Below are 14,011 nucleotides of genomic sequence, written 5' to 3'. Positions count from 1 at the left end.
TTTGAAAATGCCATCACCCGTCGTTGCCCACAACTCATCACCGACATATGGATACAAAATTCATGGACCAAATAGGGAGATAAAAATGAGTGTCTTGGAAGCTAGGGCGCAAATTCGGGGGGAAAACCACAGAAATAAAAATAAATCCTTTCTTCCTCCCAGAAACCTGCTCTTCTGCTTCATCCTTTCACTTACTACGTGTTTATGTGTAAAAGTTAGGTGGGTCCTACCTTCTCTTCTTCCTTTATACTCTACGGCATAATACAAATGTTCAAAGCTCAGACGCCGGCGCCAGACTCCCTGTGTTCAGATCTTAGATCTGCCACTTACTAACTAAGTGACCTCGGGGAAGTGATTTCGCCACTCCGTGTGTTACTTTCTTCAAATGCAAAGAGAGGATAATAACAGAATCTAACTCTTGGAGTTGCTGAGGGCATTAAACGGCTGGACAAATCTAAAGCGCCCATGACCTTGCACAGCATGTGATGCACCGTGTAAGGGTGAGTTGCTATCATCGGCATTCTGTCATATTACGTGCAGATTTCTACAAGGCTGCTTTCAAATGAATAAATTTCATTTATATTTTTTTCCTCCTTTAGAGAAGTAAAGCTACTACTCTATGTCCAAATTTGGGGCAACTTAGCAAAGCTATAAAGAAGAAAAATCATCTCCCTCCTGTAATCTTACGACCTAGAGGCAGTCACAACTCCCACTACCACTGCTCCTCTAGACACAGAAGAAAACACAAGGCACTCTGACAGAGAGACGTGAATTAGGCAAGGCAACTGATTAGAAAGCAGGAAGCCTGACTTCCACTCCCTGTACCTCCTGTGCCACTTAGGTGACCCTGGGCATTTCACTTCCTCTCTCTGCTCTCTGGCCCTCCACTGAACTAGTGCAGAACAGGTAGGTACAGCAAGGGCTTCACTCTGCCCTCCTTACAACAATGCTGAGACCCCTTCCTTAACTTCTCAAGAGAACGCTGCTGCTACGCACAGAAGGGCAAAGTACAAAACAGGCGTGTACAGAACGGCTAAAGGCTTAGTTTACAGGGCATATAGTAACACAGTCTGAGAGCAAGCAAAAGGCAGGCAGTTGTTATAATCTCTCCTTGGCTGAGGCAGCTATGACGAGGTCTCCTTTAAAATGTTAATTATAATGTGTTACGGGTATTTCAAGAATGTCCTCACTTATGCATTTAGAATAATGCCAAAGACTGAATTCCACAATAAACAGACGTTAGTTTCATCATTTTTTGAATCACCCTGTGATAAACCAAGAGAGAACACTACGAAATCAGGATGGCTGTGTTCCTCATTTGAATTCACTCTAAAGTCTTAGTAAGTATGTCTCCCGTGGTGATAACATAGCACCATTCTAATCCCATCTGAACCCTCAGGTATCAGATCCATACCGAGCAAATAAATGATTCATTTATTCAAAATAAAATAAATCATTCTGAAATTGGGGGATTTGCATAAACATATGAGCTATTAGCTACCTGTGCTAGGCAAGTGAGGGCAACACTGCCATTTTAATTCACTTCTGGCCTTTTTTTTTTTTTTTGTTCCGGATCTTCTCTTACCTAATGTTGAGAGATTTTTTCCTCAGCTCGCTCCACTTGAAGTTCATGTTATCCAAACGTCTTTGTAACAGAACCGCCTCATCAGAACCTTCCAGGGATCTCAGGATTTTTTGGCCATTTTCATCCAGGTTGTGATAGATATCTGTGTGAGCTTCGATTTCTCCTTGGAGGTCCTACAGGGCAGCAGGAAGAACACATGCAGAATTATCAGACAAAAGAGACCGGCTGTGACTGTGAATTTGGAGAACTGCCAAAAATAGACTAGTAGTTCAAAAGGGATTTCAATTCGTTCAACTAACAAGAAGATACACCTCCAACTCACTTTTCTTGGTCTATCATCTCTTTATGTTGTTATGTAGATCGAAAGTGGGCATCTTATTAGGTATAACAAATTTATTCCTTGAGGTTATGAATCGGAACCTAATACGTTTACAACTTTCATAACTTATGTTTTCTAGTCCACGGACAAAATACATTGTTTCCTGGAAGTGACAGGAAATAAAACTCCGTGATAAAGTGCACCCCAGTACCAGTCACTGTATTACCCTGTGGGTCAAGTCATATTTTCCAAGCACACAGCCATCTGCAGAATTGACTCGGACCACAGGAGCACGGAGAGACTAACAAACAAGGCTGTACTTGGTCCACAGCACCAGCACATGAATGGGATTTGATCATAGCAGAGAAATCTTCTTGACAATTCACATTAAGTTCACCTTAGTAAAACAGCATCATACATTTATCACAGCACCACACATTTATTAGTAAGACTTCCCATTTAAGATGCCATCACATTTTTAGGCTCAACAGGTGCAAAGTCCATAGGACTTTGAGAAGAAGTGATGACTTCAACCTCACTTGCATATACACAGATAAAGACAATTATCATAGGAGAAGAATCTGACCTTTACATGGTACGTCTTCCTGTGTAACATTTTCAGCTTGAACCGGGGACTACAGCACTGATCCTGTTGCATAGCAATCCAGAGAAAAGCCAGCGACTGAAAGAGCCCTGCTTTAAAATGCCAACTTTGCTTACATTCTGTTGACAGAATGAATTTCAGACCACAGGCCTCACCAGTCAATAATAATAAACAGCCACTGTGTACTCCTCACTAAACGGTAGCCAGGCCTGTGGATGTGGGAGGGACCTCAAAGAGAGGAGGCCTGGAATATGCAACTGCTAGTTTAGATTAAACAGCCAACTTTTCTTATCATTTTGCCATTACAAGCCAGAGACATTATAAATTCATTTTCTATATGTGTTTCCTTCCTTGTTCCCAGCAGAACGGTCAAAGCCAAAGGAACATTCCTTAGAGAGCTGCCGGGTACCAGCATTCCTTTCTGCCTACACAATGAATGGAGGCTTTGTACATTATCTGACTTGCTTTTAGAGATTTGTATGCTTCTGTTTAACAAGTTTAAAAATTCATTCTGAAGCTCCGAACTGGATTGATCTGTGTAACTAGAAAGTTACCCCCTCCCTTTCTAAAATTGAATTCAATTACTCTTCTAAAAGGAAGGAAGGAAAAGTGGCAGCAATAACATGTTACAAAGTCTGAAGCAGTGGCCTGTGCTTTCGGTCGCAGCCTCTTAGAGGCAGGGAGATGGACAACGAATGTCTCCTGTCACTATTTCTGGCAGCCAAAGTATCACCGATGGACTCTAAAGAGAATTCTGTCTCATTCCCTTCGACTGGAAGACAGGAGGGGAATATGGATAAACCCCATCTGCAGTTGAAAGAATAGAAATACTAAAACATATCGAGGAGCATCTATCTTTATCCCATCAAAAACAGGCTTGTTTTGGAAGGAAATAGCCTGATTCTGAAACTAGCTGATGTGGTAGAAAACCAGTATTGGGCTTCTTGCTGAATGGAGCTTGATCAAAGATATATCCAATTTATCTTTGTGTACCTACGTGGAAAAGCATACCCTGCTGAATTTGCTACTTCTTCAGTGAAAGAGAAAATTGAGGTTAATATATCTAAATAATTCAGGGATAAAACCCAAACAGATCCAAGTTATCAAGATAATGCCCCCACTTCTCTCTTTTACTTTTTCTTCTTGTTGTATGTGGTTTGCTACCTAAAACTTGGCCTCAGAGTACACACTTGAGGAATTAAGACCAACAACAAATTAAGATATTTTGACTCATACAATCAGCTTTCTACATTAGCATGCATCTAAATTATAGTACATTTGAATTTTTATGTCCTGCATTTATAGCAGAGACCCAGGTTCAATCAATAGTTCCTTAAGATTATGTGTATCGTGAAGTCATCAATACTTTGCTGAATAAAAGAGAGGCCTTCCCAAGCATAAATAGGATGTTGATTCATGAAATTTGCTAATTTTCATCTTTGCCACTTACGTTGCCCTGAATTTAAACATCGTTGTCGTATCATGGAGAAAGAAATGAATATAAAATTGATGAACCAGTGCTTGTCGAGGACTGGTTATTTGTCTAGCCTTAGCACTGTGGGAAATCTAAGAGGAAGGCAAGAGACAGTTACGCCTTTACTTTTTCTAAAATCTAGTATGCACTTTTTATTTAAGTCATTCATATTATCAACTACACGTTGAGAATTTCCTGCCAAACCTCATACATACTCGGATTAAAATTTCTCCCCTTGGAAATGCAGAAGTAGCTGCAGTAAACTCTTACCACTGGCAGGAAGGTAGCTCTTAACTCAGTATTACTTCTCTAGTTCATGATGGTAGGATAGAGCAACAAATGACACATGTATAGTAAAGGGCTTTACAGTTTACAAAGCACTTACAACATGCATTGCTTTAGCGATTCCTACTCCTTACCCAGTGAAGTACATAATATTTTCTCTGTCTTACAGATGAGAGCACCGAGGCTCAGAGATGTTTAACCGACTTGCCAAAAGCGTTAAATGTGGGCAATGGATCCAGTTCTTTTGACTCTAGAAGATCTTAGGCTGTCTCCACACACCATTTGCTGCTGTAAGCACTGGCTATACCAGACAGTAGTTATTGAAGCTGAACAAGGCTACTGCTAACAAGGGGAAAAACAACTACTGAGGTTAAAGCACACGGAAAGACAGCATTACTGACTTTGATTAAAATTTACCCACATGGATTGATTTGTTCAAAATGAAAAATGGAATCCTGACTACCCTTTTCACTTTTCATTTTGCAATTCGGCATCTGGGACCACCTGTGAGCAAAAATTATTTGCACTGAAAAAGTCTGCTACAAAATATCCCCGCTGCCAGAACAGAAATTCTCCCATCAGTAATTCGCTCCTTCGTCTAAAAGAGTCATGTGAACATTACAGGAAGTAATGACCTGACATGTCAGCATAAACGTAGTGTGGCCATGCTCCTTTGGGATGGCGGGCTGGCAGGGATTCCATCAAGCTACAGGACTCAGGTACGTTGCTCTAAAATGGAGGTGAGTATCAGTGAGGACCATAAGGCTTTCTTTAGGAAGTTAGCCTGCTATAGTGGAGATTTTTCAGTACAAGTAGGCAGCATGAGTCCTAGGTGGGGAGGGAGACACTGACAGGGCAGTTACGAAGGAACACACTCATATTTGCATAAAATTACCATGATGGCATTTATCCTAAGATTAACCTTAGACTCAGGGGCCCCAGAAGAGCAGGAGGTTAGAATGGAGAATCGAGTTCTCAGAGGAGACCCAATCTGGACAAAAAGTAATTTTCACAGGTATTTTTAAGTAGTTTTATTTCACTTCTGATCTAACTAGAAAAGATCACTCAAACCTTAGTTGCTACGTTCAATATATGTTTTCTCTTCTTTTTGTGATTGTATTCTTTAGGAAGAACCATAACTAATGAATAGGGGAAAAAGGATTTGTTACATAACAACAGAAGCAGCGGCAGCAGCGACAGCAACAACATATGTAAGACTTCTTTTACAGCAGACACTGTCTAAAGCACTGTATATACATGAGCTCATTTAATCCTCTCAGTAACTCTCTAGGGTCGGCATTATTAATATCTTCTCTTCACTCATAAGAGAATGAAATTACAGAGAGTTCCGGTTAAAATATGCACAAGGTCACACAGCTAATAAACCATGCAGCGAGATTTCAAACCCAGGCCGTCAGACTTCAGGGACTGGGCTCTTACCCACTAGGCTATATCACCTCTGAGCTTTTTCCTATTAATTAAAAAATGTTTCTTATTAATAATACTCCTGCTTAAATTTCTGCAAATCTAGCACAAGGCAGACTAACATTGTTTCCAGTACTCAAAGAGTAACTTTATGGTCTTATTAATATGGAGACTGTTAAACATGTCTAAAATAGTGGACAGATATATCCAATACAAGAGAGAGAGCATAAAATAATTGAGAAAATGGGTGCCAATGGAAAAATAATATGCAGCCCCTCTCCTCAGAAAGAGACATATAGCCTAGAGTTATGTATAATTATGGAGCAAATTTCAACTGTGAATATCAAGAAAGTTCAGATGTGAGGCAAGCAGTATGCTTACATGCTTACAAAGCGGTTTTAGGAGGAGGGAGTATTGTGTTTCCTGGAGAGCTTTTTCAAATCTCACCATTCCTTCTTTTCTGAGCATCTAGCCTACTTCTGTCATAAGTCCCCTTTCTCAGCCTCCAGGGAAAACTAATGGGAAAGTGCAGTTAAACAGACATAATTCTAGTCTCTTCCTTCTCGTTCCCTTATTAGCTGCCTAAGTGTAAAGACTCTAATCTCCTTGGCTTCACTAAATACTAAATAATAATACCTACCTGCTGGGTTATTTTGAATATTACATGGCATAATTTTTGTAAAATACTTTGAACAGCACGTAGAACACGATAAGCCTTTAACAAATAATAGCTAATGTAAGGATTTCTATTATAAGAGAATCAATGTGGGAAAAAAGTGATAGAAATAGACTTTACAAAGTCATGGCACTTGGTTTGAGCCTTGAAGGACGGATAGGATTGAGAAAGGTGAAGGGAAGAAGGAGAGGGTATTCCAAGCGAGAAAAGCCTGGAAATGGCAACAACGTGGCAAGCAGTTTGGATTTACAAGCAGGTACAATGAACTGCACGACCTGACTGGAATGGACAATGAGTGTTGAGAAGGAACAGGTAGAATATAGTCGATGTCCTTAAACTAAGTAGGATAAAGACCTTCTTTCAGGAAGCTACTGAGAACAGAAGTTTATAAAGAAAAGTAAAGGACAAAGATGAGATTATTGATTAAATTTGTACCATCTCATTTGACAAGGAGAATGATCCATGGTGATCGAAAGTAGTAAGACAACCAGGGAAGAATGTGAAAAGTTATGCAAGTCTTACTTTCATAAGACGAAAAAGAACGAAGGAAGATGCCAAAAATTAGTTACTGCTACACACCTCTTTTTTATTACCCAAACAAATAGATATGATACTATTCCAAAACAGCAGGGATAATAGATTCCACATATTTTTTCCTATGTATATGGAATTATTTGTCTCTAAAAAAGAACTCATCAAATGATAAACTCCTTATCTTGAATATAACTGAGGAGTAAGCAATGAAACAAACAAAAAGATGTAGGAAGAATAAGTGACCAAATCTCCCCACAAAACTAATCATTACGGACACACCATCTCTAATCTTTTCTGAAAGCAATTAGTACGTGAATAATGATAAGGTCATTAGTTCCTCTTTACTGGTAATTTTTGCCTAATTCAAATAAGCTTAATAGGAAAAAAAAAGAAAAGTGATGATGTGATTTCTAAGAACTTAAAAGGTCAGAAACAGAAGATCCAAAATGGAGAGAAGTTATCCTTAAGGGCTAAACTGAGAGCAGCAAGAAGTGACACCTGACAGAGAACCAGAAAGGTATAAAAAGAGCTGCAGGCACTCAGAGTTGACCAGGGTCACAAAACTGTGAAAACTAATAGCCCTACATATATTATTAGCCCTTGAAGGCATCACCTAACTTTAAAGCAAAGCAAAATAATGAATGTTAATGATCCTGAACGAGCCAGAAAAAGGCAGATTTATGTTCGGTGAACTCTAAGAAGAAAGCAGTGTATGTAAAACTCTTTAAATGAATTTACCCAATGTAGTTATTCTGAAAAGGTGGTGATGCTTTAAAGAAGTTAAATAAAACGAAAACAAACATGCAAAAGTAAAACTCCCTTAGCTTGGTTACCCAAAATGATTTGTTAAACATGGGCTCTAAATACTTGAGGTTTTGGAGTACACACACACCACACCACACCACACCACACACACACACACACACACACACACACACACACACACACACACACACACACAATCCATCATGAGAACAGAAATTGAGAGTAAATCTTTAGAAACGTTTATAGCAATCTAAAAATAAAAAGCATGGGTTTGCATTTTGTGTCTGGTTTTTGTCATTTTTAAAAGTAATTTACTGCGTGTTACAAAAGTGTCAGTCTGTTATGGATTGGGAATTAAAACTAGGAAAACAAAACAGAATTATCCTTCCTAATGGATTTTTGAGAAGCACCCATATAAAGGAACTGGACCCACAATCCTGACTTTATAAGCATTCTGATCTAACCGCCAGAGGTTCCTAACTCACACAGGAAATGCAGTTGGATACAGATTCACAGTGGGTGTGACTCCTTTTTTCTCTTCTATTTGTGGCCATTGCAATTCTTTTAAAAGCAGGAGAGCTGTCATCCCGAGATAAACAAGAGTAAATTTGAGGACTGCCGTTTGGCTTGGAGCTTGGTTGCTCTAGGTAGATAAGGAGTGTGTTTTCAGGTCCACTGCATCACAATGCATCTTAAACTAGCAGCTATGGATTTAGGAGTCCACAGGCTTTGCTTTTAAAATGGCTGTTATTAAGGTCCTCAGAGACTATTATCCTGCAGGGTTTGTCGTCTTTGCTTTCATATCTTGTTCAAAAATTCTCACATTTAAGCACCAGGACACTGGAGAGAAGGGATATGTTCTTCTGCCTCAGTACATTCGCAGGTGCAAAGCTTTATTTCAAAATCGAATCTTTAAAGATGCCCAGCCTAGGGTGGATTACCCCAGAGGAAACAGAGCAAAATCCCATTTGTCAGACTGCCTTAAGCAATCCCAAACTCTGGTAACACGTGATGCTTTCTCTTCTTGTCTGATCCTCTGGTTTACTCTATTCTGAAAATTACTTTTTTAAAATTAAAGAGCTCATTTCAGATATACTAGGTTGGATAAGGGACGTATCTTTTCACTTCTGCATCTTGTTTTTCCTAGTTTCTTTTTATTCTGTCACAGTGCAAAAGAGTCTGCATACTTATTCATCACACAAACATCCATTAGGCACCTATTTGAAGTCCAAGATTTCAATAGGAGCTATGGGAATACATGTTAAGAAAGGTGTAGTCCCAGGCCTCAATTCCTTCCTTCACTCCTCCCTCCCTTCCTCCTCCCCTCCCTTCTTCTTTTTCCTTCCTCCCTCCCATTGATATTTAATATATTAGCACCCAGGTCTGCAGTGGTGAAAAAAACTCAAAACCTCTGCCTTTTTGATGTTCACAGCATAAAAGGATAAAAGGAGAAATAAGATGAACAGGGGAGAAATAGGACGAACAGGGGAGAAATATGGTAAACAGATAAACAAGTAGTCAACAAAATAAGAAAATGCTCTGGAGGTAACAAACAGGGGGGCTACGGTAAGAGTAACGGTGTACATATGGTGGTGATGGGTGCCCTTTGGTTATGGTGGTCAAGGAACATCTATGAGAGAAGGTTCAGTGTCAGCTGAAACTTGAACCATGACAAGACACCAGTTATAGGAGAACCCAAGGGCACAGAAGTCCTCCCAAGTAAGAGGGCAGACCTTGGCATCAGCTCTGTGATAGGAAAGATCTTGGCTAAAACTTCCCAAGAAAGAAATGTGGCTGGAGGTGAGGTAAGAGAGGCTTCAGATAACGTGGGGCCTTGAAGTCCCATGGTAAGGAGTTTGCATTTTATTTCAAGTGCAATGGAAAACAATAGAAGCTTTTAAAGCTGGGTAGTGACATGTTATCATTTAGGCTTTACATGAATCACTACATTGCTATGTGGAGATTAATGAAGGCAGGAGAGGAAACAAAAAGACCAGTTACAGGCCAGGGCCTCTAATCCAGGCAAGAGATAAAGGTGGCCTGGACTAGGGTGACTGTAGAAGGAGAGAAGTGGACTGATGTGAGATATAATTTGGACGTTGGATTTCTTACACATACTAATGGACTGGATGATGAGAATAAAAGAAAGGGATATCTCAATGGTAACTCCAAATTCTTGGCTTGAACAAGAGATGGTAGTGTCATTTACTGAAATGGTGAAAGCTGTGGTAAAAGTCAGTTGTGTGTTCTAGTCACATGTCACGCTTTAAAATGACTGTGAATCATTCAAGTGGAGATTCCAAATACATACGTGAAACTCAGAGTGGGGGTCTGGGCTGACTTTAAGAATTTGGGATCACTTGGCTTACTGATACTAAGACCATAGGAGTGGGTAAGCATACTTAGGGAGAAAGAAGAGAGAGAGAAGGAAAAGGGCCCTTGGACCACGTCCTGAGGACTGCCAACATTCAGAGATTAGGTAGGGGTAGACAACCTAGCAAAGGAGACAGAAAAGGAAGAGCCGAAGAAGTAGGAGAAAAACTAAGAAATTATGGTGTCACAGCAACCAAGAGAGGAGGGAGGGTTTCAAAAAGAAAGGGGCAGGCAACAGTGTCAAACACTGTTAAGAGACTGGTTACAGTAGAACAGAACAGAATTGTCTACTGGATTTGGCAACAAGGAAGGTCATTGGTCACCTTGATAAGAACAGTTTCAGAGGAGAGGAAGAAATAGATGTAAGAGTAAGAAGACTTAGGGAGGTTAACTGAACACACAGAACTATTGAAAAGTTTACCAAGTTTAGATGAAAAAAAAAAAAAAAGATAGCACCTGAAAGGGGATGAAGGATCAAAGGGAGGGTTTGGGGGATGATTTTTTAATGTTTGTTTTATGTTTAGAGTTTATACTCTACGTGGGGAATCTGATTTGAAGCAGTTGAGGAACAGTTACAAAGGTCCACATAACTAAAGAGTACATAAAGACATGAGTATGTCTTAAAGTCTGGAGTGGATGGGGGTAGTTAACATAGACTGGGACAAAGTACTGCACAGTGGAAAGGGCCCAGTCTTTAGTGTCATAAGATCCCTTAAGATTCTAAAATTCCTCCAGTGGCTAGTTTTGTGATTTGGTGCAAATTATAAAATACTTCAAAGCCTGTGTTTTTCCAACCATAAATAGGGCTAATAACACCTCCCTTAAAAGGTTTAGGCAAAGATTAGCTGAAGTGATGTGGGTAGAGCATCTAAATGCGAACTGAATGCCTGATCTATTGAGAGCTTTCATTAAAATTGTATCCCTCCGGACCCCTCTCCCCTTCCTCCGCGACTCCAAGCTTGATAGCCAAGAAGACGTGGGGCCATTTCAAGGAAAATGAAGACCAAATGCACAGGGGTGAGAGCCAGAAATGTAGGCAGGATCTAAGAGGGAGTGGTGCTGTGAAGGGTCAACAACTGGGTTCAAAGGGTACAGAGTGGACACTGAGAGCTTTGAAAGCAGCCTGGAGATTATATGTGATTCTATAATGATAAGATCCCACTGCACGTTCCAGTGCAGGCATGACACAGTCAAAAAAGGATTGGAAAATGATTATTTAGGGGGCAGTTTTCAGGGTAAATGGCAGCAGGGAGAGAATGGAAACAGGAAGTTTGGCTGACAGGCAGCCCCAGCCATTCATGAACCAAAATAGCAGTGGCTCCAGAAACAGAGAGGACGTAAGAAGAGGGATGCTACGCTCCTGGAGTGCTCATAAATTATAGAAATAGCTGCGTGTCTGACTCAATTTCCTCCTTCTCTTGCTCTACCTTTGGAAGGTAGAATTGGGCCAAGTGATAACTACTCACAAAAGCATTTTAAAGATAAAAATGTTATTTTAAGTTTCACAAGGAGCAAGACAAACATAATATATGCTGAGTTTCAAACACACACATGCACACACTCACCTCTTAGGGCCAAGTAAAGTACAATGACAAGGCTAAGGCATTGATACCAAAGCTGCATATAGGATCAGGACACTCCTACCTAAAATATATCCTATTAGGCATTCCCAAAATATGCAGGAGTAAGTTTTAAAGGACACAAAATACTGAGAAAGGGTAGGTAGAGTAATACTGCATTGGATGTTTTTAAAGTTAAGATGCCACGGACGCAGTGGTGAACTAACGTCTCTATTCATTTGGCTTAGTATCTCACTTACAAAAAAGAATGGCACGGCATCCCTGGTGGCACAGTGGTGAGAGTCCGCCTGCCGATGCAGGGGACACGGGTTCCTGCCCCGGTCTGGGAAGATCCCACATGCCGCGGAGCGGCTAGGCCCGTGAGCCATGGCTGCTGAGCTTGCGCGTCCGGAGCCTGTGCTCCGCAACGGGAGAGGCCACAACAGTGAGAGGCCCGTGTACCGCAAAGAAAAAAAAAAAAAAAAAAAAAAAAAGAATGCCATGCCTTCATAATGTTGGTGACAGAAGATAAAATCAGTCCTTAGGCTGAGTTTTCTTTTTTACTAATGCATCTAAAATTCATTTAAAAGACCCATACTGTGTTGCAACACTTTTTCAGATATTGTTATACTGCTTCATTGCTCATAATTGGGTGAGCGTTTCCTACATGAGACATCTTTCAGGAGATCACTGCCAATGGTCATCTTGAAAGGTCTTTATACGTAAATTCTAGACTGCACAATTCATAGAAACAACCACATATGAAATATTGAGGGTACTTTCCATTTTGTATTATGTATTGTGTGCAGGAATCAGCCTGTTTGAAGATAACTATCCTTATCTGAGAAAGACCAGATGGGCCTTTTCGACACTGCAACATTTATTATTGCAGAGCCATGATGGTGGGGGGGGGGGGTGAGGGTGGAGTAGAGGGATGAAATGGGGCAGGAAACTAATACTTAACACCCCTTATAAATCCTTTACATCAACTCTACAAAGTAGGCTTTCTCAGCCCCCAACTGAGGAAACTATAATTTGGAGAGATGAAATAACTTGTCCAAATCCCACAGCTCTCATGTGGCAGAAGCAGGATTGCAGTACACATCTGTCTGAATTTCTGTTCTTTTTTTTTTACTGCCTCCCCCCATTCCTCCCCTACCTCTCAGATAGAAAGCAAGTGAATTCTGACTTGGGCTACAGGTAATGCACAATAATTAACTCATTAAAGCATATGTGAGCTATTTGGATTGAGAAACACATTGCAATGCTCTGAGAAGAACAGCTAGGCAATGGAATTATTCTCCAGGTAAGTATTAACTTATTTATTCCTCCTCAGTCAACTCAGAACTAATACCTTTCATCATTTTGAATGGCTCTGAACAAACAGAATACATTCTTATTCTTAAAATAGGCAACTATCTTCCCATGGACCAACACACATCTGGTTATATTTATTTACACAATTTGTCTGTATTATGTATAGAGTTAAAAGTTAGAAAAGCTCTTATTTCCTGAATCTCTTTGTCACAGAGCTATTTTTTCCCTCTAGAGAAACACTGTAGTTCAACATTGTGTATTTGAAATAAGCAATTAGTTGATGTCAAGTCTCATCTTATCCCAACAGCAATCTGTAAGAAGGCAAGAACATATGGCAAAGTGCCACAATTATTTTTGATAATACACTAGAAATCATAAGAGCCATGTAGCTAATTTCCTCTGGCTTGTTTTAATTATAGATGTTGTAAATGCAGGACAACAACTTTATTCTATCTCCCATTCCCCAAAAAACCCTCATAATATCCTGCCACAACCACAAAACAACCCTGAACTGAGGTAATTGTTTAGAAAAGGTTAATGATGTAATACATCTAAGACATTTCTATATTTTCTTTCACTTTAAATAGGAGGACAATTTTCAAGTCATTTACAAACACACTGGACACAACTGTATTCATTTATGGGTACTCAGCCTAAAGCTTAGAAATATTACCTTTAAAATGAATTACAGGTATCCATAAAGTGTGAATGTTAAACAAGATTCTAGAATCAGGATGTTAACTAAAGTCCTGCTGACATAATTGGGTCTGATTCCCTGGTTTTCTCTGGTGAGTTAATTTCTATCTACTACCAAGTAGACCAAGTTACTTCTTCTGGAGAGTGTAATGGTTCTTCTGTGCCTAGGGAGTTACTTCACCCTATTCAGCTTTCTTCTCTCATGGAATAGAGTGGATGGTGATGGGAGAGAACAATTACTCTTTTTTCCGTCTATGAGGGAAAGGAAAAAGAAAGGGTTAAGTAACTGGACATTAATATAAAGGTAGGTAACACGGGCATATCTGCCAAAGGGAACATGACACAGATGAGAAAACTAAATTTTAAAAAGTATCTGGTAAAATATCTTGGATACTTTTT

The 14,011-nt window shown here is 39.8% G+C and overlaps 1 protein-coding gene across 18 annotated transcripts in view; it reads right to left on the bottom strand.

The window, feature by feature from the left end:
• DMD (dystrophin) overlaps nt 1-14,011 on the bottom strand; it is a 2,551,447-nt gene that overhangs the window by 383,545 nt on the left and 2,153,891 nt on the right. For all 18 annotated transcript variants that reach the window (XM_067023689.1, XM_067023685.1, XM_067023692.1 and 15 more), the window contains one exon: nt 1,586-1,758. In XM_067023689.1, the coding sequence (XP_066879790.1) occupies nt 1,586-1,758 (173 nt within the window). The remainder of the gene's footprint in view (nt 1-1,585; nt 1,759-14,011) is intronic.

This window comes from Kogia breviceps, chromosome X (assembly GCF_026419965.1).
Source record: "Kogia breviceps isolate mKogBre1 chromosome X, mKogBre1 haplotype 1, whole genome shotgun sequence".
Classification (NCBI taxonomy): Eukaryota; Metazoa; Chordata; class Mammalia; order Artiodactyla; family Physeteridae; genus Kogia; species Kogia breviceps.
The sequence above is the reverse complement of the archived record's forward strand: the minus strand, read 5'-3'. Positions and strand labels throughout refer to the sequence as shown.